The sequence below is a fragment of the Peromyscus californicus genome, unplaced genomic scaffold (assembly GCF_007827085.1).
Source record: "Peromyscus californicus insignis strain IS unplaced genomic scaffold, ASM782708v3 Scaffold_3__1_contigs__length_106647218, whole genome shotgun sequence".
NCBI lineage: Eukaryota > Metazoa > Chordata > Mammalia > Rodentia > Cricetidae > Peromyscus > Peromyscus californicus.
The window spans coordinates 34,851,112-34,878,342 of record NW_026294551.1 but is presented as its reverse complement, the minus strand read 5'-3'; the positions used below and the strand labels follow the sequence as shown (position 1 = coordinate 34,878,342).

Below are 27,231 nucleotides of genomic sequence, written 5' to 3'. Positions count from 1 at the left end.
ACCTCTCACTCAGTTACGATTCTCCCCGTCAGACTGATTGATGCCCAGGACTTCCTAGCCATAAGACACATCTGGACTCTGAGCATCCGGGTACTTATAGCCGTGGTTGTAAGACCTGCCCCTCGGAAGGAACAGTTGGATATTTATTGAGCACTTTGTGTGGTGAACACCATGCTGAGTGCCACAAGCCATACTCAGAAAAAGACAGGGAGTCTGTGGCTCAGGATGCTTATAATCTAGTCTGGGAGGACAGGAGGAAACCTAAGGGTCAGAGGTCACAGCCTCGGTCAGTGCTCATTCAGGAAGAGAGCAGGTGACATCTGAGAAGCTGGAGGGGCATCTTGTTAGAGGATGATTTCCACAGGCTGAGAAGGTGGCATGGAGGTGGTGGGACCCAAGGGGAAGAGCCGGAAAGGCTGAGGCCGCCTTTGACCACCATCTGGAGGATGCAAGAAATGAAGATGTGGGACTTGGGCGTCCAACTTGAAAGGACCAGGTCATTGAACGTGCTTGAAATGACATCTTGGACCATGGGCATGCACAGTGCAGGAAGCCATGGGCAGGAGATTTCTACTTCTTCACTGAGGCCCAGGGGGAGAGGTCCAGCTTATCAATAGAAGAGCAGTCCACAAAGCCATGGGGGTAGCTGTTGGCCTGGAATGGGTTCAGTGGGACCTTGTTGATGGCGGTGTTGTCACAGACAAGTCTCGAAAAGGACACTTTCTGTAGAGAATCCCGTTGCTTCTCTGTGAAGACCCCAGGGTTCTCCCACCAGAACCTACAAGGACAGAGCGGGGTCATGTCGCACAGTCCAGTGACTATCCTATGATGACCTATGGAGTCAGATCTCATGAAGAACATTGGGGACCCCTGCCTACGGGAAGGACTCCTCCTGCCCCAGTCAGTGATTTCACTTGCCTGTCTCCATCTCGGATCCGCTGAAACTGCCGTCCCAGGAGGCAGGTCAGGAGAGGCCCTACTCGACCCCTGTGGACCAGCGGTTCAGCAATGGCCCCTAACCAGATATCAATGTTGTCAGGGGTTCCATAGAGATTCAGGAGCTTCTTGGCCAGCATCTCATTTCTCAGCACAGCACTCAGCTCTTCTAGCGTCTTTGGCTGTGACAGACCACAGAAAGCTCTCCAGGAGTTGTACCCTAGGGGAAGGAAGACAGGGCTGGCTCATCCAGGAACCCGTCACTCGTGTTTTCCCTTGGGGATGTCACCACTCTACCCCCAGAAGCCGGGAAAAGGCTGTGATCAGAGCTTTCAGGACAAGGGAAATATAATGCATGGCTTTTCATCTGTGGTCCTTCATTTTGGGGAGGGTGACAGCTTATCTGTGACTTACATGGGTCTGGGCACTATGACAAGCTCCATGCAAACAAATGAGAACAAAGCTGTTGGAGTCTGCCTCAAGTCCTGTAACTAGTGTGACTGTTGATACTGATTGTCAGTGTGACAAGATCTGGAATACCTTTGGAGACACCTCTGGGCATAAGCATGAGGGAGTGTCTAGATAGGGTTAATTATGATGGGAAGACCCTGAACATGAGCAGCAGCAGCCTGTGGCCTGAACATAGAGAGGAAGGATACTGCACCAGCATCCATCACTCGACGTTTCCCGACCACGGCTACACTGTGAGCAGCTGTGTCGTGGTCTGGGTACCATGCCTTCCCTGCACGATGGGCTGACTGCACCTTCTCACTGATCCACAGCAAACCCGACCTTCCGTTGTGTTTCTCGGGTGTTTCATCACAGTGAATGAGACCAGCAACTAAGACAGCTGGTACATGGCCTGCTGAGATCTGATCTCAAGCAACCTTAGGAACAACAAAACTGCTTTTCATGTGTACAAAGAAAACTCCACCAGAACTCCATCCTTCCCTCCCTTCCTCCTCTCTTCCTCCTCTTCCAGTTAAGGTTTCTCTGCGGAGCTCATGCTAGGTTTGAAAGGACAATCTTCCTGCCATGGCCTCTGGAGTACTGGGCTTACATGTTGATAGCACCACATCTGGCGCTTCTGCTCTGGGCTTTTAAACTGGTTTCATAAGTTCATTGTTGCTCTTGTTTTCTTCTGGAGCCCTAAGATAACAGCAGGTGTGTATTCACATCTCTGCATTAGGAAAACGGAAGACTCCATTTCCTGGATGTCTTCCATGGGTTTGTAAAATGGGCTTGCCTCTAGCTTCAGGAGTGATTGGCTCCTTGGAGTTCCAGAGGACAGTGTCCAGGAGCCCCAGAAGGTAGCCAGAAAGTTCTCCAGACCAGGTGAGAGCCCAGACCCACTCACCAGGCTGTCCGTGGTCCCGGCTGCGCTGTATGTTGATGGCAGCCAGGTCAAAGCCATGGATGGTGTGATTTGGCTGGAACAGCATGTTGCGGAGTTCCCCAGTCATCATTTTATCCTGATGCACCAACTTGGCCTTCTTGGCCAGCAGGCCTCGAACCAGAGGGTCAATTCCACCTGCAGAGGGACACCAAGAGGCCATCCTTCAGACGGGAATAGGGTGAGGGCATCCTCCATGCTGGGCCCTCTCTGCCCCAGATAGCTTCTCTCAATAGGAAACTGGAATGGCTGGGGCATCTCTGGCTGGAGGCAGAGAGAGAAGAGCACAATGCAGCCTTCCCTTTGTTCCAGGTAAGAGGAGTCCAGGCTATGCTTTCTGAGGTGACAGAAAAGGGCACTCATGGGCTGATGGATGAATGACTAGCAAGAGGTTTTTTTTCATGTCTTAGCTCATGGCGTCAGCTCCTTCGTTTTCCACACATTCTCCCAGAGGAAGATGGACCCCATGTCTTCAGAAAACAGCCCTGCCTGGTTAAGCTTGAAGAAAAGTCAGTCTCAACAGAGGAATAAGAAAGTTGCACCCAACCTATGACACCTCATGGAGAAAGAAGGTTCTAGAACAGCACAATTTACCAAGCTCACAAATTCTGTTTTCAGAGTCCAGAGACGCCTAGGGCAGGAAAAGGCAGAAGAATCTTAGACAGTGGGAAACCAGAAGGAGGAAATAACTATTATTTCCTGATCACTCTTTGTATCTTAGGGTCACAATAGAGTGTTCTAATAATCTATCTCATTTCATTTGCTGTTCTATGAGATGGTACTACTGTTGCTCTTATTTTACAGACAAGGAGAGATGAATTCTCTTGTCCAACTCACACAGGAAGTGTCTGGAAGGTGATCCTCACACCAGGAGTCCCTACAAGTCGGAGAATGAGAGGGCTCAGGCAAGAGCACTTCCCTGAAAAGACTCACCATCTTTGACCAGCCTCCAGGTGTTGAAGAAGAGCTTGTGTAGGGGGAGCTCAGGTTCTGAACCCCAGGGCTGATAATTCTCATCCAGGCGAGACACAGTAGAGGGGACCTCCAAGTGGCCAAAGCGGAAAGCAAAGGTGAAGACATTGGAAATTCGGGGGTCTACAGTTTCACTGTAGCCTTGGTATGGGGGTATCCACTTCTGCATCTCATCACCCAGTAGGATGGGTAGATAGTCCCTAAAGGTGACAATCTGAAGGGAGAAAGGAGTCATGAGGAAAGGACATGAGAAGGGAGAAACTCATCTGCAATGGGAGGCTGGAGAGGAACTGCTGCCAAGAGGATGGCAATGGATAGCATTTGTACCCAGTTTCCATTCCTATGACTGTGGCAGACATCGCTAATCAATCATGACATCCTTTCAGCTCTTTCTCATGATATCTTCACATAGGTTATACTAATTGGTCATTTCAATTTGATACTCCCTGTTTTAGCAGCACGATTTCTGGCTCTAGTAGTTTATATAGAAATAGGCGATCTTAATAATTAAAAATAGTTGTGTGTGTGTGTGTGCACCCCTCTGTTTAAAATAAGGTGGTATAGCCTTATTTTCCTTTATACTCACTATTTACTGTAACTAAAGAACCTGCAAATTATTCCATAGGAAATAATAAAAGGATTCTGAGCTGGTGTGGTGATACCTGTCTATAATCCTATCATTCCAGAGGCTAAGGCAGGAGATTTGAGGCCAGCCTGGGATATACAGTGAGACTGCTATTTCCAACTCAGACAAACGGCCCTAGAATGACAACAATAATAACACATGGCTGTGGTGATCCACACCTCTAGTCTCGGTACTGGCTCTGTGAAGGCATGAGGATGTGGAGTTCGGGGTCAGCTTTATCTACACAGTGAGTGTGAGGCCAGCCTGAGCAACATGAGACATAGTGAGACTGTAGAGATGACTGTGTGGTTAGAGCACTTGCTGCTCTCCTAGAGGACCTGAGTTCAGTTCCCAGCACCATGTCAGAAAGTTCATAGCTATCTGTAACTCCTGCTCCAGGGGACCTCATGCTCCCTTTGGACTACGCACAGAGACACATAAATTAAAATGTCAAGAAAATACTCTGAAAGCTTGAAAAAAGAATGTGAACTGTCTGGGGACCCCAGAATTTGAGGAATGACCATGTAGTGAGTTCTACACAATCCCAGATTGAACTGGGTGCAGAGGAGGCTGGCAGCCTGAAACCTCCAACAGAGATGTACAAAAAGAAGCCTCGGTCCTCAGCTCTGGGGGAAAAAAAAAAGAAGCCAAGAAATGCCTACTTTCTCTTTTCAGAGACCAAGGGCCAGGAAATCCAATGCAGACTGGCAGAGAGCCCCAATCCCTGCCTCACACAATCAAGCTCTCAAGAGTCCTAGCAAAGCCCACCCTGCTCTTCAGTCCAGGCTGTGGACAGTCTCAACTTTCTTGGGGGCAGCGGAACACTGTCTGTTTCCTCTCACCCTTGGCTCTTCACCAAGGAGATCCAGGCATGGTGGCTTCTGCATCTCTAGGATGTTGCTTAGCAACATCAGGCAGCCAGAAAAAAAACTTTGGTGCCCTGAAGACAGCACCAGCAGGAAGGGAGTGGGAAGTTCACATGCACTGGATGAATGACGTGGACCAGAGGAGCATGGGAAGGACTCAGGACCAAGCTGTCACTGGAAAGGAAACCTAAGCAGACCTGAACATATGTGCTAAACCTAATCATGGTAACTACCAGCTAGAGTAAAGATTCGGACAGCATCAAAGTCTCTAGAATGTTCACTAACACCAAGAACCAGGAAAGGCACACTTGGCATGAGAAAAGTCAGTCAACTGATGCCAGTACCCACAGGAATCAGACGGAATTAGCCCGTAAGGCTTTTATGCAGTCCTAGGGAGATAGCTCAGTCAGTAGAGCTTGCCCTGCAATCACAAAGACCTGGCTTCGATCCCCAGAACCCATTAAAAAAAAAGCTGAGTGCTGGGCATGGTGGCATGGACTTGTAATCTCAGAGCTGGGAAGGCAGAGGCAGGTAGATCCCTGGAGCTTGTGGCTGGCCAGCCTGACGTCCTTTGTACGTCCAAAGCTAAAGTGTATGTTTGTCTTTGTGGAGGAATGACCCATGAGAGAGGCTGGCCTCTGGCCTCTACATTCACATATGTAGGTGCATACGCCCCAGACATATGTGCACACCCCCCAAGCACACAAACACGTATAGATATTTATTTGCTGCACTGTTTCAGATTGAACCTAGAGCCTCGACTGCTAGGTTGGCACTCTACCACTGAGCTGCAACCCTGTCCTACCATTGATAAAGATTTTAATGTCACCGTCTTGCCTGGTTGTGGTGGTGCACGCCTTTAATCGCAGCACTCGGGAGGCAGAGCCAGTCAAATTTCTGTGAGTTCGAGGCCAGCCTGGTCTACAGAGAGAGATCCAGGACAGGCATCAAAACTGCAGAGAGAAACCCTGTCTTGAAAAACCAGAAATTAAAAATTAAAAAAATAAAAATAAAGTCACCATCTTAACAATCCCTCAACCGATTATAGATTTTCCTGAAACAAGTGGGAAAAAGGAAACATCTCAGCAAAGATGTAGAGGTTTAAAAATAAAAATAAAAAAGAAATGAAATTATTGCATTGAAAATACACTGCTTGAAATAATAGTAATAATAACAGCAATAATAAGCTTGAGTTAATTCAGCAGTAGTTTTGAAATGACAGTGGCTAGATATAGGAAAGATCAGTAAAATTTACTACTACCTACAACAGAGAGAAAATGGGCTCATACCGAAGCTCCAGGAAACCAGACCCTAAGGATTCTATAGGACAATAATAAAAGATCTAACTACTAACCAGCCAGATGTGATGTTGAACGCTCATGATCTCAGAGCTTAGAAGATAGAGGCTGGAGTACCAGGAGGTCATGACCAGTGTGGGCTAAATGAGACCCGATCTTAAAATCAAACCAGGGTTGGGGATGTAGCTCAGTGGTAGAGCACTTGCCTAGCAAAGGCAAGGCCCTGGGTTCAGTCCTCAGCTCCAGAAAGAAAAAAAAAATCAAACCAAACCACAACACACACACACACACACACAGACTCACACACACACAGGCACACACACACACACACACACACACACACACACACACACACACACAGATACACACAGACACACACACACACACCATCAACCCTTCTAAGTCTCCTTCAGTTAGCTAGCTGGTAAAGCACGAGAGAATTCAAGAAGTAGAAGAGAAATTAAAATAGCTGAAGACACTGCAAGGGAAGTGCCCCAAGAGCGAGAGAACCTGTGGTCTCAGGGATAGCAATAGCGCAGGCTCACGGAGCGACCACATCTGGAAGACGCCCCACATTCGGAACGTGGGGATACACTTTAAAGCAGGGAGCTGATCAGACACTTAGAGAGAAGCAAAGAGAGGAAAGAGCAGGGAGGAGCGTGGGAAACGGTATGCAGCTGGAAGTAACCAATCGGAAAGCAGAGGCGGGTGCTGGAGCGGGCAGCCGGCAGAGGCAGGTGCTCCTGCCTCCATACCTGTACGAAGGCTCCCAGAATTTTCCTGGCTTCCTGATAGAGCTTCTCAGCATCCCAGTGGGGGTTGAGTCTGTTCAGTTCTCTGGCTAATCGATTGTGCTCCCGGACAAAGAGTGTATGGGATGTGGCCAGCAAGATCTGCTCCGAGGCTCGGGAGTCTCCTAAAAGCCCAGAAGGCAGGAAGATGGGTTCTCTCTAAGCAGGACCAAGGAGCTGCACAAATAAAATTGAGCCCCCAAGACTCTCTCCTAAGTCCCTCCTTCAAGGTAGTTTAAGAAAAGTCAAGTGGAGAGGGACAGACAGACGGACAGTGAAGGATGTGGTGGGATTATAGAACTGTGCCACCAAGCTGGGCTGGAACTATGCCCGTGATAGAGAAGACAAGAAAGTTATATTATATTATATTACATTATATTATATTATAAAATACTAATGGCTAATATTGGTGAATGATGGGGTTATGTGGATTTTCTTTGTATTTTTTCCCCTGGGTTTACTTTGTTCTACAGTGAACACTTGTTTTTGGATTCTTTCTTCATCTGGGCCCTTTGTCTCCTCCCTAGTTCAGTGTTACGATCGTGTTGGCTTGGGGCATTTTTCTGGAAAAATGCTGAGACGGAGCAGCCTCCTTTAACGATCCCCTTATCCTGTAGCCCCACCCCCACCCCAGGCTAGACTCACCTGCCAAGAAGCAGGGCACACCAGCAGTGGCGTTGATGACCTCACAGGGGCTGGGCTTCACTTTGACGAAAGGCAGGAGGGGCAACCCATGGTCTGAGACCTCTTCATTGACAGCCATGAGGCCCAGGGGGCTGCTGAGATTTCGAAGTCGATTTGCCAGGCCTGACTCAGCGCCATACACCAAGCTAGCATCCATGAAAGAGGTTAGCGCATTGATTTGCTCTCGGGCCAGGGATTGGTAGGGCGATGTGGGGCAGACAAATCCCGCTCTGAAGAAAGGCATGCACTTCCCCTGAGTCTTCAACTTAGGGTCACCAGTTGGAAACTGTAGAGAGATGCATTGGGGAATATGATTGTACAAGGACAAAACATCTGGACCCCGGCAACCCTTCCTAGGGTCAGTCTGGATGAAAAGATGCTCACGGCACTCTCCTGGGCTTCTTGCCAGACACTGGCCCTAGATGCCTCCTGCTGATGTTATACTTCCTGGACCCATAACACTCCAAAGTTCATTATATCCTGATGCCCAAGAGCAGAAAGTAATGACTCATTCTTCACAGTAAGAGCTCAGAAATGACAGGATTTCCTGAGAGCCCCAGACATGCAAGCCGCATATGACATGAGCTTTAGTAATTACTACTGGAATATTAGCCTTGGGATTCCATGTGCCAACCAGTATGTGTACTTCATCTCGTTCTGTCCCTCCGAGAGCTTGTGAGGCAGACCACCAAGTCTCTCACACATGAGAAAACAGTCTCAATAAGTTAACTTGCCTCAGCACCTACCAACTAGGAGGAAAAGACACGAGACTCAAGTCCAGATCGACCCATGGTTCAGATTTTTTTTTTCCCCACCGCATCACGGAGTCTTGATTCATCGTCCTGAGTAAACAACTCTCCAAATATAAAAATCTATGATTAAGAAGAAGGGACCACTGCAAGCCTCTCTCCTGCCGGGCATTTCCTGTTGCTGCTGCTCACCGAGTCACTCATCTGCTCTCAGCCCCTTCTGGGAAAGGAAGTCTTCCTTCAAGGCAACATACAGTAGAATTCCATAAACTAAGCATAGGAAGAACCCCATGGAGGGAAGGGGGGTGGGTGGGACAGATGGATATGTCTTGATAAAATGCAGACTCTATCTCCCAACATCTGGGGGGAGGCTTGAGATTTTGGGTTTCTAATAAGTCCCCAGGAGACTCAGATGCTGCTGGGTGGGGTATAGACAATTTCCTGTTCTGTCAATAGTTTACGTGTTCATTTCCATGATAGCCTTTTGTCGTTGAGAGCAAGGACATACTTTTTTTTTTTGGTTTTTCGAGACAGGGTTTCTCTATGTAGCTTTGCGCCTCTCCTAGAACTCACTTGGTAGCCCAGGCTGGCCTCGAACTCACAGAGATCCGCCTGGCTCTGCCTCCCGAGTGCTGGGATTAAAGGCGTTCCCCGTGTAGCTTTGCACCTCTCCTAGAATTCACTTGGTAGCCCAGGCTGGCCTCGAACTCACAGAGATCCGCCTGGCTCTGCCTCCCGAGTGCTGGGATTAAAGGCGTTCCCCGTGTAGCTTTGCACCTCTCCTAGAATTCACTTGGTAGCCCAGGCTGGCCTCGAACTCACAGAGATCCTCCCGAGTGCTGGGATTAAAGGCGTGCGCCACCACCGCCCGGCGCAAGGACGTATCTTACCTTTGAATCCCTAGTGCTTGCTTGCTACCTTCCCCTGGCATAGAATAGGTCCCTGTTGTCTAATTGCTGAGTGGATGGATGGGCACATGAATGGATATGAAGCTATGACGTCAGCGTTGAACGCTATCAAGAGATCGCGATCTTTGGTCTGGGAATGTGTGCTACATGGAAGCTGCAAGAGGCCCTACCCTGATGGGGAAGCAGTTGTCTCCCTGGATACAGTGTTCATCGCACTGGGCTTTGGAGTAGTTGTCCGCCTCAGTTTCGGGGGCGAAGTCCAAGTCGTGGTCCACGATCTGACCCCACTGCATGAAGAGCAGGGATCTGTTTTGGTCCAGAACCTCCTCCTCCTTCAGGTAGCCAGCGATCTGGTTGGAGACATCACGGGGCTGCACATAGAGGGGAGGGAGGTCAGGTTGGAAGAAAGCATGCCTTGAGGATTCAGATTCAACCACGCTTTGTCCCAAGGGCCATCCCAACAGGCGTGTGCGAGGTGGGGTGCATGGTAACTTTGTAGATGAGGACACAGAACCCTAGAGAGGAGACGTCTGTGCTCTTGACTCTGCAGCTACTGAAGGGATAGGGATGGGATTGAACCTAGGTCTGTGTGACTGCACAGTGGTCAAGCAGCCTTACTATGGAGAGAGAAAACCAAGGCAAGCTGATGGTGACATGCCTGTGACTGAAGTGCCAGGTTTCTGGGCATGGGAAGAAGGACCCTGGGGAGGGGCTGCCAACTCAGATGAGGCCAACAGATCAGACCTGCAGTAAAACGACAGTTGGTGCACTCCAGGGGCTGGGACAGGGTAGGCGCAAGTAGAACAGTGTAAGGAAACCATCTGCCTGGGAGACCCCAGGGTACCAGGCTTGCACAGTTGGGACATTACCGCCACCACCTGGCTGGGCCCGGGGCTCTGCTGCCCTCTCGTGGCAGTTCGGGGAACATATCGCTAGGGAGCAAGCCCTAATTTCAGCGGCGCCCCCCTCTCTCCTTTTCAGTGCGGTGTGACCTGTGTGTGGCTCGTCGCCTCCCGTCCTGTACCCCGCCCTCCTTCACCTGCGGGAGAGGGAAGCCGTTCCGCGTCTTCCCCGGCGTCCACCCGAAGGGGAGGGAGAGCCCGTCCTCGTACTCTGCCGGCAGCCAGCGAGCCAGAGCCCTGTTGGCGGATCCCAGCTCCGGATTCTTCCTGAAACCCAGCAAGATAGCTCTCAACTTCTGCAAGTGGCCTCCGGGCTCCCGCCTTCACCCAGAGCCCCTTAACCTGAGCTCTGCGGAGGACAGGCCCTCCGCATTGTAGGGTTCTGAATTTTCCCAATCCCAGGGCACGGGACTGTCTGCCTTGGTGGAAAGGACCATTCCCAGTGGGCCACAGCGGCCTCATTGGAGATGGGTATTCTTCAAAGGGACCCAGTAGTGGTGCCTGTCATGTCCAAGGGGCAGAGCTGCTGGCTGGGGTGGTGGCTCTGAGGGTCACCTGTTGTTACAGACTCCAGTGATGGTCCGGTAAGGGTTGCTTATGTTGCACTTCACTGCCGGAGCAGGGGGATCACAGCCCACCTCCCGAGAGAGCTTAGTGAAGTCCAGGCCTTGGCCTGAAACAGAAGAGAACCCCAAACAGGGCAGAGTTCTGAGACACAGCACAGTAACTGGCCGGGAGTCAGACTAGAGGTGACAGCCCAGGGTTCCCTGGAACAGGATAGGTTTCGTCTCTTGAGACACTCCCGGCAAACCCACATGACACTTACATCTCCCCTTCACCTACAGGAGTGAGGGCACTAGTTTGGGGCCAGAAACCCCGTTTATTGACTTTGGCATTCCCTCCGGGCAGAAAAGCCTTACACACTGCCATAATACAGTGAGCACACTGAGCCCTTCTCCATCAGTTGGCAGTATAACCTCGTCACAACGAGTTCTTTCATCTGCAAAGGGGGCATGGGCTTAGCTGTTCCCTGAAGGCCCTCTGAGCTCTGCCAGTATGGCCTTTGGGTTTAACTAAGAAGGAAGACAGACAGAAATGCCTCTTTGTGTAGCTAGTCCCTAGCAGGTTGGGGCCTCTGTTCTGTACTGATGATCCCTTCCTGTCATTAGAGGGCTAGCGAGTTGTCTGTACCTGTGACATTGGTCAAGGACACCGCCTTCCTCAGTTTCTTTAGAGACTCTTCCCACACCTGCCCGCTGCGGATGGCTGTGCGTGTCTGGCCTTTGGCTTGCTTGAGATACTCTGAGAAGTGACGGGTGGTAGGAGCCTGGGTGGTCAGGGCAGTCTTCAGCCTACAGTAGGAACCAATGGAGGTGTATCAGCGGCTCACAGGAGAGGTGCAAGGGAATGGGTGAACAGGGAAGACACAAAGGTTCTGAGGAGTAAATGTGGGCTCCCTCTTGTCTCTTCTGACGCTGTTGGAAAAACCTCTTTGGGGAGAAGGAAACCATGGTGGCTATGAAGTTAAATCTGATCTTTTTTTTTTTTTTTTTTTGAGACAGGGTTTCTCTGTGTAGTTTTGGTACCTGTCCTGGATCTCACTCTGTAGGCCAGGCTGGTCTTGAACTCACAGAGATCTGCCTGGCTCTGCCTCTAAGTACTGGGATTAAAGGTGTGCGCCACCGCCACCCGGCTAAGTCTGATCTTAAGTAAAGCTGGTGGATGAATCAAAAGATCCCTAATTCCAGCTGGAAGATTGTACCTGGCTGGCTGTGTCAGAACCCACTGGGTATCTTAAGACCACCTGGGTCCTACAATGGATGGATGGCTCCAGACTAGAGAACTCCTGGCACACTGCTGAGCCTTGTAACCTAAGAATTTTAGGACCAGGACACAAATGTGCCTCCAGTTCTGCCCATGCATCTGACCCTAGAGCAGGTGTGGAGTCTGTGGCCAGAAGCATGGAGCCAAATGCCAAACATCTCAGGAAAACTCAGCCTTAGTCTTTTTATCTTCCTTGTGCAAAACAAGAACCCCCAAGATGATCTACTCTGAAGTCTATGACAATTCAGAGAGGCTAGAGACTTGAAAGTCCTCCATGGCCTCACTGTGCCTCAGTCCCCTGTGTGTGAGGATCTCTCTACTAGACCTCCATCTCTAAGTCTCTGAAATATTGAAAATGGCTCCAGTTCTCACGAAATCAGCTTTCTGGCTGTGTTTAACTCACTGCCTGTAGTGCCTGCCCTGTCTCTGTTCACATCAGGCTATTAGCTCCATTTAAAGTGCCGACCGGTGCCATGGCTTATCCCAAGGAACTGACAGCTGAGAGCAAAGGTACAAGGAGAGCCAGCCCTAGCCTAACCTTTCTAAAGAGAACCATGCTGTCTTTTTGCTGCCTGCAAAAACAAAACAAAAACAAAAACAGAAAAAAAAAAAAAAACGGGCATGGTGGCATACATCTTTAATCCCAGAACTCAAGAGGCAGAGGCAGGTGGATCTCTGTGAGTTCGAGGCCAGCCTGGTCCACACAAATCGAGTTCCAGGACAGCTAGGGCTGTTACACAGAGAAACCCTGTCTCAAAAACCCCTCAAAACAAAACAATAGCAATAAAACAAAAACAAACAAACAAGCAGAAGGCAAAACAAAACAAAACAAAACAAAACAACCACAAGCTTTTACCATGCAACAGCTTTGGCTAGCCTGGAAGTCGATATGTAGACCAGGATGGGCTCAAACTTACAAAGACCTTCCTGCCTCTGCCTCTTGGGTGCCGAGATTAAAGTCACACGACACCATGCACATCTTTTTTCTGTTTTTATGAGGAAGTGTAGCTCGGTAGCCCAGAGAGAGTGGAGTCAGATCTAAAGCTAGATACCCCAAGCACAGGTCTGGAGCTCTCAGTACAGGCCAGAGGATTTTCCAGGTCTTTGAGTTGGCAATAGATTTCTTTGAGTACTCAGAAAAGAAATCAGAGAGGCCCCACGAAGTCGCTGAGTTGTTCAGGACCGGTGGATTTGCCATCCCTGGCCTCTCTGCTCAGCCCCCAAGGAGAGTCGGGGGAGTCCTGGAACAAGGGAGAGAGCCTCTGGGGTCCCTCTTGTCACCACAGAGCCCAGGCACTTTAGAGCCAAGGAAGTCAGCAGCTTGGGACTTTATCTCCTTCGACTGACCTGAACAGTATCAAACTCCTGAAACGATACTGTTTCTGGGGACTAAAAACATCTGAACGTCACCAAAAGAATCATGGAGCAGAGAGATCATCCAGGGATGATCGGGGAGAAGCTCTGATCTAGACACAGAACCACGAAGGATTGAAGGTGCCTTCTGCTCAATGCCATGGTCGCTCCCCTCTCCCCTGGACTGGGGATTGAACTCACGGCTTTGTACTTGCTGGACGGCACTCTCTGACTGAGTATCACCGAGCTGCATCCTCAGCTCTCTTCCCTTCTTCTTTTGAGGCAGGACCCTATTGATTCACTAATTGCCTAGGCTGCCCTTGAATTCACTCTATAGCCAAGACTGGCCTTGAATTTGCCATCCTCCTGCATCAGCCTCTCGAGTAGCTGGGATTGTAGGTCTGCACCACCGGGCTTGGCCACATGGTTGTTCCTGTTTTTCAGCCTCTCTACTGGTGGAAGATAGACTTCCTGAAGGGAGAGCCTGCTCTGAATTGCTAGTTTCATGAGTCCCAGCCCCATTCACGGGGTAGATGGTCGCTTGGTCTGTTGGTCAGGCTCCTCAGAGGCATCAGGAGGGTTTATGTACTCCTTACCCAGCTGCTGTGGGTGCAGCCTCCAAAGATTCACCCCTGTAGCCTGGCTTTATACCTGCTCCTGAGCCCTGGAGGCTGCCTGGTTAGAGGTTCCCAGGAATAGCACCAGCATGCTTAACTCTTGCCCCTGGAGCCCCACGCCTGGGGCCGCATCAGCCTCATGTGGTATGTGAAAGTTCTACTCCCTTATTCCAAGGTGGGACAGACTCCACGGTACACCTCACACTCTGGGTCTCTCTGGGTGGTGGTGGGGTTGGTCAGGCTGAGGCTGGACTTCAAACCACATTCTCACTTAATTTTGCATTATATGGCAACTTCCTTGAGAGCATTTCTCTTGTAAATTACCCACACTGACTTCGGGCTTGTGGTTCTGTTTCTGGAACACCTGACGAAAGTCAGACTATATTACTACTAAAATATTCTTGGTTTTAAATATTATTTCAGATTAGCAAACTCAAAGCTTATTTTCAAGCTTGTTCTGATTTACCTGATTTTGGCTTAACTTGGACAAATGGACAACATATATAGAAGGTTATATAATAAGGAGGTATAAATCGGCCCCTCCCAATTTTGTCTCTGAATAGATTACATTTATATTTAGCGTGACTACAGACATAGTTATAGCATATGAAAGATATTTAATTACTTCATTAACTTATCATTTTCTTATGTGCTTTTAACAGCTCATAATACATTGGAAACTATCTTTGTGAAGATTTTGAAACTTAAGAAGTAACATTTTTAAAATTAAAGTTCTTTTTAGACCCAAAATAAACTTCAAATCATAAATACAACCTACGGAGAAAAATGGAAGCCTCCTTCCCTGATTCTTTTATAACGCACCTTAATCTAAAACTTAAATGAGAAACTTCCCAAGTCTGGCAGGCATAACCAAAAGAAACCCTGGGCCACAGGGAGGGAAGTCCCGGCAGGATTATGTTAGCGGTCCCCTCCAGACACCTTAGAAGCTGGGGTTTTGGGACTTGGAAGCTAGTGTTCCTGCTTGCTACACACTTGGAGGAGTGGGGTGGAGAGTGTGGCAGAAAGGCGAGTTTTATAATTGCTTTGGCTCACTGGCTTGTCGGGACTGGTCTAGGTGAACTTGTCATTAACAGGAAGCCTGAGGAGGGAGTTCACACTCATCTTCACCGTGTCTCACTTACCTAGCCCGGGAATCCAGGAAGGCCTTGTTGACCTGGACCTTGACCTCATCCACTGTTTCACGAATGGTGGCCGTTCTGGTAGTCAGACCTTGGGGAGGGAAAAGCAGGAAGCAGGTCTCACCTATTACTCTTTTGAGATGCCCTTGGCTTCTGATCCCCTCTCAGCCATTACCTCATCTCTCAGACCTGAGCAGGTAAGGGATCAAGATTAGGATAGTTTACAAGACCCCTTAAAGCAGTGGTTTTCAACCTTCCTAACACCGCGGTCCTTCGATACAGTCCCTCATGTGGTGGTGGGCCCCAACCATAAAATTATTTTCGTTGCTACTTCATGACTGTGGTTTTGCTACTGTTACGAATCGCAATGCAAATATCTGATATTTCCAATGGTCTTAGGTGACCCCTGTGAAAGGGTCGGTCAGGTCTACAAAGGGGTCGCGACCCACAGATTGAGAACAACTGCCTTAAAGGAAGGTAGCACAGAATAGGAAGAGTCCAGTCTCCTCTTCAGCAAGATGTCAAAGTCGCTTTTTGGAATTCCGGTGGCGTGCCCAGGAAGAGGAGAACAGGACGTCCATTGTGACCACTCACCTTGGGCTGCCTGGTTTCTGGTGAGATGGTCTTGTGGACCCTTAAGCAAGCCTATCTTAGAGTTTACCCCATAACCAGGACCTTGGAGCAAGGAAAGCGAAGACACTAAAGGAGAGATATGCTCCTTGATCCCCTTCAGGTTGGGGTGTGGAGTGTGAGAGGCAGCCTCTGCTCCCTGAGAGGAGACTGCAGTGGGCTGAACAGTATCTGGTTGGAACTTCAGCATGTGACCTTATTTCCAAATAGTCTCTGCAGATGTGATCAATCAAGATGAGGTCACGCTGAGGAGGGTGAACCTCAAGTCCAGTGAATGGTGGGTTCAGGAAAGGACACACAGTAAAGACGGAGCAGGTGTGGGGGGGAGGTAGCTATAAGCCAAGAATACTAAAGATGTCTGGAGCCCTAAGAAGCTGGAAGAGGTAAGGGACCCCCCGTCCTTCAGAGCCTTCAGGAGGAACATGGCCCTTCTGTTACCTTCATTTTGGATTTCTAGCCTTCTGGGATGTGTGAGAATAAATGTGTATTGTCTCCAGCCACCCAGCTGACAGTACTTTCGTCCCAGCCTTCTTCCAAGAAGCGAACACAGGATGACACTTACCATTTCTGGCAGACACTGCCGTCTGGAGCAAGGTCAGAGAAGCTAGGAGGATTGGGAGATGCAGCAGGGTTTTCATCACTGAAACGAGACCAGGGACATAGTAGGAGCCTCAGTGGAGCCCCGCTGTAAGAGATGGAGTCTCAGGAAACAGGCAAAGCCCAGGCGAAATCAGATGCTGTAGTCACACAAACTGGCGGTGTGCACAGGCCTGGGAGGGCGAGCAGCTTTAGGGTCTGAGGCCCTTCGTAACAGCTCTGCATTTGCCCCACCCAGCACCAGTTGCTTGGACAAATTACTTAACACTGGGCCACTGGCCTGCCTGGAAGGGGGCAGGGTCAAATGACCCAGGATGTCCATTTCTGCCGGGGGAGCCTGGGTTTGTTATATCACAGATATGACAAATGTTTCCAAGTCTCAGAAGTTCTCATCCCTTCTTCTCCAGATAGCTTGCTTCCTGCTAGCTAGGTTCCTCCTGGGTGGCACAGGGCATGGGCTGGGAGCAGGCACCACACCTCTCCTCAGCAATACCACAGGGTTTTCCTCTCCCTCCAAAAATCAGTTTGGCAGGAAGGTATGGAAGGACGTTGGGGCGAACCTGAGCTTCCCTGGGTCCACAGTCATGTCTGGGGCTGCCTGCTGAGCCTCAGTTTCTACACTGACGCCTTCATGATGATTTTCGCTCTAAGCCTAAATCACCAGACTGAAATATGAGCGATTTTGTCTCCTCTTTCTTTCTCTTCCCCTCCCTTCTTCCTCCGTTCCTTTCTGGATTTCTTCTCTCCCCCTCCCCCTCCCCTTTCTGCTGGTGATTCAGGATTTGTCCACATCAGACAAGTGCCCCTACCACTAAGTGGCATGCTGGCCCTCCAAGTCCTCTCCTTGCCTTGTTGAAATGTATCTTTCGCCAGCTGACTTTAGAAAAACAGTAAGATATGAATAAATACTTCTCAGGCCAAGAATTTTTTTTTTTCAAGACGAAATTTCTCTGTGTAGCCCCAGGTGTCCTGGAACTCACTCTGTAGACCAGGCTGGCCTCGAACTCACAGAGATCCGCCTGCCTCTGCCTCCCAAGTGCTGGGATTAAAGGTGTGCACCACCACACCTAGCAATTTTTTTTTCAAATCCAAGATGAATTCTCTTTGTATGTGTGATGCTGCAGACTGAACTAAGGCTTTGCCCAATGCTGGTCAAGGGTTTCATCACTGGACTAAAGCTCCAAGATAAATTCCCCAATAACTCAATTCCTCAGTGGGTTCTTGTCCTTACTTTGTATGGTCTCAAGTAGGAAAACATTCTGGGACTTCCTACCCCTCTGCTGTTCCTTCCTTCTAAGTCTCATTATGTAGCCCAGGCTGGCCTTGAACTCATGATCCTCCTGTCTCAGCCTGAGTACCAGAATTACGTGTGTGTGCCCCACACCTTTCTGTTACCATTTCTTTGTGCCTACAGAACTCTCACAGTGTCCGTGAAGTCAAGCAAATGTGGTTTTACAGTCTGGCTGAGGTGTTTTTGTTTTTAACAGTGTTTACAAAACACAGCGTAAATATCTCCACCATAACCATGTAAATCACACAGCACAGAAATGCTGAGCTGCCACAGAGCTCTAGAAAGTTTGCATCTTGTAAAGCCGAGGCTCTCGACCCATCATCAAACACCGCACCCTCCCTTTTCCTCCTCCTTCTACCCTGAGCAACCACTACATCTTGATTAGAAAACCCAGCTACTCATTTTTTGAGACACATGCATACTCTCTACCAGGAAGAAGAAGAAAGAATTCGAGGCCAAAGCTGACTGATTTTCCGTGTCATGGCCAAGGTTCCTGGCTGGCATGAAGGGAGGGCATGGGGCTAAAAGAAGAGTCAGGCAAATACGGGGTCGTGACACTGGCAAACAGGCATGCAAAGAGCCTGGAAAGCCTGTCTGTAGCTGAGTGCGGCCTGGGTAAAGTGAACAGAGTATTGGGTTTCTATGCTCCTTAGGGTATTTACCTGCATCTTTATCCCCACCTTCAGTTTAGGCATGTCCCAAACCCTCAGTCTTCACCTTTGCCTGAGAATCAGCATGCTTTGAAGAGATACCCACAGCCTCTTTTCCCCCGCATGTCGGGGTGGGGCAGGGACACAACCCTATGCCTCTCCTCAAGCGATGTCCTCTCTGCCTCCTGAACTCTGGTGGGCTTTCAAAACCCCAGCCAGATGATCCTTTCTTTGTGAAGTTTCTCGGATTTCTCTGGGAAAAGTTAGGTCTTTCCCATCCTGTCCTACCTCAGTATTTTACTCATACTTCTTCATGTCTGTTTTCATATGAGACCACGAGTTCCCAGTGCCTTATTTAGTTCCTTCATGTTTTTGTGTGTCTACGCATAGCCTTGGTACAGAATAGCACTGAACACAGGCTGAATGAGGGAAGTGTGGAGCAGCTTAGCATCTGGAGGTTGCGCGGGGTCAGAGTGCCGATCGTCTCATAGCCAGTTTCTGCTCCTGTAGTATGTGTAAGAATCATCTCTTGAGTTTGGAAAAATACAGACTCTGGCCTAGAAGGTGGTGGGAGGAGACGCCGAGTCTACACCTCCAGCAAGCTCACAGGCAACAGTTCTGCTCTGACGACTGTACTGCACTGAGTGTTGTGACCTTCTGGAGTGTGACTCTTAGACTTGCCCATCACCAAGGAGGGTGGAAGGTTGAGTGGGAATTCATTTCCACCAATGGCGAGAACCTTGTTGAGGTTGATGGTGGAGTGAGCCAGCTGGAAAACCAGTAAACGCCCAGTCTCCATGAAGAACACTATTTGACCTTTCTGCAGCTCCAGAACAAAGAGAAGAATGCACAGGCAATAGAGCAATATTACAAAAGATGATAAGTATCTCCATGTTTCATATATATCTTATTTACTACAAGTTCACACATGCATGCACATGTACATACACACACACACACACACACACACACACACACACACACACACACACACACACACGATTTTCATCCACAGCGGTTCCTGGTTCATAACTCCCTCTCTAAATTAGGATATAGACACTGTGATGTCTTTTTCCTGAGGAACATCATAGAAACTCTCTAGTCGCCCCCACCTCCCCAACTTTCTGTATTGACGCTGACCATGAAATTCTCAGAACTATGCCATCTGATAATGGACCATAACCCTCCCATTTCAGGAGAGATCCTGCCCTGTGTCTGGGAGGGAGGAAGGAATGCTGCTCGGAGAAGCCAAGAAGAATCTCAACAGACAAGCCTTGCTGGGATTTCCCCGCTCAGCCTATTAGCATTGGGTCTAGCTGGCTGTTTGGGCTTCTATCGTACTTATGCCATAAAATCTTCATAAGACTCCAGAGGGCTTCCAGATGGTTGAACACCTGGAAGTTGCTGGAAGGCGGTGTGCCCAGAGAGAGCAGAGACGCTCCACACACCTCTACCCCCCACCCCCCGTACTTACTTGCCCTGTGCACTTTTTCATCTGTGTCCTTGCAAATAACCCATGCAAGCATTCCCCTGAGTTACTGAGCATCTCCAGCAAGCTGACCAAATTTGAGGAGTCACGGGATCACTATCAGATGGAGCTTGTGGCTGGCATCTGACAGCAGGGTTCAGTCTTGGGGACGAAGCTCTCTGCCTGTGAGATCTGATAATATCTCCAGGTAGAGACTGTCAGAAATGAATGGGATTAGGAACACCCAGCTGGCATCCAGCTACAGTGGATCTTGCTGGTGGGTGGGGAATTCTCCCAGACCTCGTGTCTGAAACAAGCTGTGACAGGCCAGTAAGAGAAACTGAGTTTGAGACTGAGTTTATTTTCCTTCTATATTCTCGGTGACTCTCATCAAGCCCTCTGCCACAGAAATCATCCTTTGCCCCAGCTGGAGGTGAGGCACTGGGTATGTGTTGAATATAGCCAGTTACATAAAAAGCAACACAGTTCAACCCCTCAGTGCTCCCCAAATGAAGCCCGTCCAGTACTGCTGCAGTTCAGGTACCTGGTTGAGATCCAGAGGACCTCAGAATGTTTAAAACACCGGGAACTAAACTGTCAGGGCTGGCCAGATATTCAGATCTGCTGCAGCCAGCAGGCATGAAGATGAAAATCCGTGAGCACTGGCTTAGAGACCCCCCACCACCCCCACCACCAAACACTGCATCATCTTACTTCAGAGGAGAGCTATCAGTTCACGTCCATCCAGAGAACACCACATTCAGCAACTGTCTCCCCACTTTCTAAGTGACCCTAGATATCCGTCTTGGACCTCAGTTTCTAAACAGCGCAGATGAGAAAGGTTCACGGAACCTTCCAGTTCTGTCAGTTTATGACGGCCTGGTTTCTGGTGCAGAAGAGGCTTCTTGCCCTGCAGCGGATTTAGTCACCCCCTACAACCCACAGGGAGCAGTTGCCAATCGGTAGCTAAATCTGGCACCAGAAAATGCCCAAGAAAGACAAGTCTAAATCTAGGACTAAATGTTCTCCAGTCCTGAGGAAATTTCATCATCCACTTTGCAGGAACCAGGAAAGGTTAGCGAGTCTTACCTGCCATGTGCCTTGGCCTCCTGTGACAGCTAGAGAATTGATCTACTTAGATGAGCTGGTCTTTTATATCCGCCTGTAAGAATTTACCTGTGGGAAAGGCCCAGAGGGAAGGATTTTGAGAGGCTGAAGTGGCTTAGAGGACACACTCAGGCTCAGCAGGGAACACCTTGTGACTCCCGGTAGATGTAACGAGGAAATCACAGGATGGCAGGGATAGTTGAGGCAATATCGCTGACTAGGCAAAGTTACCCCCTCCCACTTTCCAGCTTCAGTCTGCCAGCCTGGTTAAACCCCCAGCCCTGTGCATGCTTACCCGCCTCCCCCCCACGTGGGTCTGAGTTGCTCTTCTAACTACGTCTAATTCAATGAGGCTAACCCTTATTCACTTCCTCATCCTGTCTGGATTCCTCCCTTACCTGCTACCCAATCCACTGTAGGATTAATGGACTCATCTTTTGCATTTAGGGTGATTAAGCAACATTAATTTTGGGGGGATCAAAATCTCAAAAGACTTACTTTTGAAAGGAGTCACCAGAGGTAAGAAGAGTCCTGACCTCTCACCAGGATGGCGGTCCTTTCAAATCACTTCACCTTCCAGTGACTTGCATCGTCCAGCGGTAAAATCAAAGGTTAGTTTCAGTGATTACCATGGTTCTTTGATTTCACACCTTTTATAGGATGTCTCCTTAAAAACACTGTGGCCCCAGAAATTATTGATGGAAATCCCAGAGATTAATATATAACTTTTATCTCAGCGACTTGAAAAGAGTCATAAAAGTGTGTTAGAATTGAAGAAGAAGGAAATGGATCAGAGAAAACAGTTTCGTTAATGTGTCTTACAAGGTGGAAAACTTTAAGGATAGGCTGTATAAAGTCGAACTTTGAATTGGAAAGTTTTTTTTTTTTTTCATTTTTCGAGACAGGGTTTCTCTGTAACTCTGGAACTCACTCTGTAGAGCAGGCTGGCCTCGAACTCACAAAGATACACCTGCCTCTGCCTCCCGAGTGCTGGGATAAAGGGCGTGCACCACCACCACCCAGCAAATTGGAAACTCTTAAAGAGGACATTCATTCACCGTAACCCAGACCACTAGTTTCACTTTTGGGAAAGTTCTAGCTCATCTCCAGTCAGTGAAATATATCCAAAGACTATTTCTATTTTTCTTTCTTTTTGTTTTTTGTTTTGTTTTGTTTTGTTTTTTGAGACAGGGTTTCTCTGTGTAGCTTTGCGCCTTTCCTGGAACTCGCTTTGTAGACCAGGCTAGCCTTGAACTCACAGAGATCCGCCTGCCTCTGCCTCCCGAGTGCTGGGATTAAAGGCGTGTGCCACCACCGCCCGGCTCTTTTTGTTTTTTGAAATAGTCTCACACTGTAGTCCCAGCTGTCTCAGACCTCATAATGTAGCCCAGGTTGGCCTCAGCATCACACAATCTTCCTACCTCAGCTTCCACAGTGCTGGGATCACAGGTATGAACCTCCCCCTCTAAGACCATTTCTCTTCCAAAGAATGCAGGCAAACGAGCTGGACGTGCCAGAAGAAGGCTGCTGCCCAGTAAAGGGCACAGACATCAGGCTCTTCTTGTTTTCTTTGAGAGACACTTCAGCTCCCCAGCCAAGCATTGTTTCTTTGCCTCTGTCCCCTGAATGTTGGAGCCTGTTTCTGGTTTTGCACTTAGGGGTTCAGGAAGCTCTGTCCGTAGATGGATTTTATTTGAGGGTGGTTGTGCTTGGAATCAATCTTAGGCCAGGACAGTGCTAGACAAATGCTCCACCACCAAGCCTTGTCAAGATGGAACTTCCTTCTAGAATCTTCCATGGAACAACATTGTATCCTCTGAATAATATATGGTGAACTACTGCAGTCACAGTACCAGCAAAATGCAGGTCCGACATCTCTGCATCGGGGGCATTATGTCCTGAGTTTGGTCAGGGATGGAGCCGCATCAGCACCAATCCCTTGATGTTGGCATGAAGTATCACTAGGCATGAAGTATACCTGTGGACGTGCCATTGCCCTGTAGCTGACTGTATTTTTAAACCTTGTAGACATTACACTGATGGCTTGCTTACATGGTTTCCCATTTTGTCTGAATCTTCTTAGCATATGTAGCTGTCTGCACAGTAAAGAACTGGCAAATTGGTCTGGGAAATGGAGGTTAGGAGACTGGAAGCTAAAAATTACCAGAAATTTCTCATAAGTCAGCATAGAGATTTCAGAATATTTTAGCAATCACAACAGCAACAGCAGAAACAGAGCATGCCTGTGAATTCAAGGTGCAGACAGTAGATCCCTGTATCAGCTGCACATGGCCACATATACTATACACACATACACAGAGAGAGACACACACACACACAGACACACACACCAGAGACAGACAGACACACAGACAGACACACAGACACAGAGAGACAGATACACAGACACACAGACTCTCTCTCTCTCTCTCTCTCTCTCTCTCTGAATCCAATGGCCTCAGACATACTTTGCTTACCTCCATTTCCTTCCTAAATGCATGTTGCACGCACAAACTTTGGCAGGTGGGGAGGGCACTTCTGATCAGTGACAGGTTGCTAGGGATGGTCATAGCCCTTGTGTTGGTCCATGGCCTTCCAGCCATCCCTGCTCTCTCTGGGGTAACCCAGCTCCACTCTTCCCTCGCTCTCTGTTTTGGCCTTCTCTTACTGTCTCGGCAGTCATGTTGAGGCATGGCTATTTTTTCTGTTCATGCCAAAATATATTTCCTCTTGTTGGTTTCTTAGAATAACAAACAAATAGGCCTCTTGTCCTGTGGAGGACTCCATATGCCAACATCTCCTCTTTGGGATCCACTCGCTTGTCTTACCTCAGAGAGTGAAGGCTCTTAGTTGCTCTGGCTTATGCCATCCTCCGGCCTCTGCAGCAGTGTGACTATAACGCAACTCTGAATGGTGTCCCTCAGCAGTGTAGACCCTGGGGACAACTAGAAACATTGCCAGATGGCTCCCTTCAGAGGAGGAATTTGTGAGCAAGGAAAAGCAATGTCCGAAATGGATTGTGTGTTTCCCTGGAGATAAGAAGAGACTATTGTCTTCTCGGTACTTTTTGACGTGTGGTTATTTTAAGTTGTGCAATGGACATTGATGAGCTGTATAATGGCCTCTGAGACTGGCATAAACATAGCATAAGGGTTTTGATCAGAAAACCCAGTACCAATGAGTTTTTCCAGTTAGTTACAGCCTGTTGAGACTGAAGGGTCAGTGTTGTTCAAGGCCTTAATGGGACCAGCCCATTGAGCAGGGCAAGGGGAATTCCTGAGAACTACCCTGGTAGTGAGCAGAATTCAGTTTCTTCCTGTTCTGTATTCACGAAACACCTGCCCCTTCCAGTCAAGGCCAGTCTTCTCTTTCTTATCCATGTTCTGCCTCTCACTTCTGCTTAAATGTTTACCAAGCTTTTAATATTATGTGCTTCCTGTTTTCCCTTTCTTCTGTTCCTCCCTCACCCCAACCAGCTTACAAATTATAAATTTTAATAAGTTTACTTCAAATGAAAAAGGTGTCAGATCTGTTCCTTGTCTTCTCAGGGCAATGCAGAGAAGTGGCTGGGGAAATGGCCAATCTCAGCACTCGACAAAGGTAATTTACCCCAAATAAACACTAAGACGGTCCAGGTAGAAATGAAGCCGTGAGTCAACCATCATAAGTAATATATAAATAGAGGATCTTAAACAAACAGACAAAAACACACACACACACAATTTTATTATTGCTATAGCTATTCTCTGGGAAATCATTAAAATATATCTTACGGTAACTCCATAGAGAAGGTGTTCCAAGACACGCCTCATTTCTGGGATGAGGATGGCACAGTTGGAAGAATGCTTGCCTAGAGTGCACAAAACCCTAGGTTAGATCCTCAGCACCACACATGGAGCACGGTGGTGCACACCTGAGATTCTAGCAACAAGATCAGGAGTTCAAGTTCACCCTCAGCTAGGGAGTTTGAGGTCAGCCTAGGATAAATAGAGTCAGCCTGGGTTAAATGAACTCTTGTCTAAAGTGGGTTGGGAGGTGGGTGGTGGGCGCATGTCTCAAGTAGATGTATGCGTGCACATCCCACCCACCACTAAGTCACCAGTAGAAAAATAAGGAGTACTGGATTATTAAGACAGCAAGTCGACTTCTAGTCAGTCCTAGCTTGCTACTCTGGCCATGTGACTTTGGAGAAATTACTCTACTGAGACGCCTGGGTTCCCTTATCTGTAGAGGGGAGTGGACACACTAAATGATTGTGGTGGTTTTCTTGGGTACCAAAGGCTAGGATTTTGTCACAAACTACCCACTGTAGGAGGTTCCAGCTCCAGCTTGCCTCCACTCCATTGAGCAAGGCTGTCCCAGTCACATATCATCTGGTTCTTGTCACCAGTATTGGATCAGCTGGGATATATGGTAGGAGATGGTTCCCTTCAACGCCGCCATTTCCCTTTGTCCTGAGGACAGCCGGAAACAGGAGAAAGGGAGAAATCTCGTTGACAGGGCAAATTTATAAGGAACATGTTTTTTGCAGATACTCCAGTTGGAACCTGGGCCCTCCATCCTTCTCCTTTCCCTGCCTACCTTCCTCACACCTCGCTAGTTACCAAGTGCTGTCCATTTGTCAGAATCTCTCGCTTCTGTGGCTTCCTCTTCACTTTTCCCACGTTGTGCTGCTGCCCTGAATCATCTTCAAGGGCACCCCCCCTCACTGAGCTCCCTGCCACAGCCGTCCCTCCACCCCACCCTTCCTCTACCCTGACATTTTGACCAGCTCACTGCCATCCATAAGACAAAGCTCGAGTGTTAGGAAGATCCTGTACCACTTACGCTCCTGCGACTCTAACCTGCCATTTAGCATTCCTTCACCCAAACTCTTCCAGCTGAACTGATCCAGCTGAACCCACAGCATGGTTTCTGCTTCCACACCTTTCCCTCAGCCATACTCCATGCCTATGCTTATGACCTCATCCCCATCACCCCAGACTGGCCCTGAACTTGCTTTGTTCCAGAGGATGACCTTGAACTTTTGATCCCCCTGCCTCTGCTTAGTCAGTGCTGGAATTACAGGCATGCACCCCCATGTCTGGCTTACACAGTGCTGAGGATGGACCCCGGGGCTTCATGCATGATAGACAAGCACTGTACCAACTAACTGAGCTCCATCCCTAGCCTTCTTATTTCTTCGTACATCTTTCCTGTCACCCAAACTAGATCAGAAACTCTGCAGAAGTTCTCAGTTATGTTGGGCAATCTGTAATATTTGCTTTGATGATCAGGATGACACTAATATCAAAAGTATCTTGTTGGCTTAGCCTACTTATTCCGGTCTTGGCTGTCAGTTCTCACACTGTCCCAGGGATCCATTTCCTAGCTTGATTGAAAGAGCGTGGTGATTTAGAGTGTAGCTAGAGTCTATGATAACTGTGGTTTCCTTTGATCTGCCTTTTTCCCTGTCTTAGGATCCATATAGCCTATTACAAGCTAGACAGATTCAGAGCAAGCCTGGCTGTCATGAGTAGTATTATCCCTGACTTGTGAGCTCAGAATGGGGTCAGAAAGTTGGGGATCTGGGAGGCTCACGGCAAGCTTATCTACCCCACACCAGTTCCTGCTCTCCCTTCAGTGCCTGGTTCCCGAAAGCCCCTACTCTTTCAGAAGCAGCTGAAGTAGTGGGCTCCCAGTTTTACGCCTTTCACTGTTAAGTCTCCGTGTCAGATGGAGGCTGGAGACCTGGAATGAACATCCCTGAGAAGGCCTCCTCCTCCTCCTGTGATGACTAAAACATGATGGTGACATACATCCTCTGGGCTCCACACTGTGTGCTCCCTGGGTCTTATTGCAAATGGCCGAGTTCTCTCGAATTTCCTCCTGGAGCTCCACCCAGATGTTGTGGAGCACATCAGGATAATAGATGCCCTGGAAGGTTGTGGTGGAAGCTGGAATGAGGTGAGGTTTGGACTGGAATTCCTTCTATTCCAGTGGGAAGCTGTGGAGAGCTAAGTGGCTATTTGCCCCTTCCTCTTCTCAGCGCTGAGAGGACAGACGTGAGGCAGGGCCTCTTTACCGTTTCCTCTTCCGTTCTCTTAACAAACAGTGCAAGCATGTACCAATGCACGCCCTTCTACTCTGCAAGGCATACAGCAGGAGCAATGCTTTCCAAAAATGCCCACCACCACCACCCCCTGCCCCACCTCACCCCGCAACGATGGCCTAGTGGTTAAGAGCACCAGCTGCTCTTCCAGAGGACCCAGGTTCCGAGCACCCACATGACAGCTCACAACCATCTGTAACTCCAGTCTCAGGGAAACCTCTCACATTGTTATGGAAATCAGCGAGAAACCAAGGACCACTCAGAGTTGGAAAACTCAGGTTTAATATGACAGTAGGCCCAGACTGAGTTAGCACTTCAGATAGACAGCCCAAGTCACAGT

At 48.7% G+C, this 27,231-nt stretch overlaps 1 protein-coding gene across 1 annotated transcript; it reads right to left on the bottom strand.

The window, feature by feature from the left end:
• Positions 1–214: 214 nt before the first annotated feature.
• Positions 215–20,529, bottom strand: LOC128123149 (lactoperoxidase). The gene is made up of 13 exons (XM_052759196.1): positions 20,408–20,529; positions 16,250–16,327; positions 15,061–15,148; positions 11,316–11,476; positions 10,680–10,797; positions 10,262–10,391; positions 9,393–9,593; positions 7,527–7,851; positions 6,846–7,006; positions 3,263–3,515; positions 2,294–2,467; positions 919–1,156; positions 215–778 (listed from the first exon to the last, which is right to left on the bottom strand). Coding segments are annotated over exons 1-13 (2,136 nt in total). The 5' UTR covers positions 20,409–20,529; the 3' UTR covers positions 215–570.
• Between the last annotated feature and the right edge of the window lie 6,702 nt (positions 20,530–27,231).

What these genes read in the sequence shown, in the direction of transcription:
- LOC128123149 (XM_052759196.1), bottom strand. An exon ending in GTCCTTGACCAATGTCACAG is followed by an intron (nt 10,798 to 11,315) that starts GTACAGACAACT and finishes CTTCTGTTTCAG; the next exon opens with GCCAAGGCCTGGACTTCACT. An exon ending in CCGGGACCACGGACAGCCTG is followed by an intron (nt 1,157 to 2,293) that starts GTGAGTGGGTCT and finishes TCCTTCCCCTAG; the next exon opens with GGTACAACTCCTGGAGAGCT.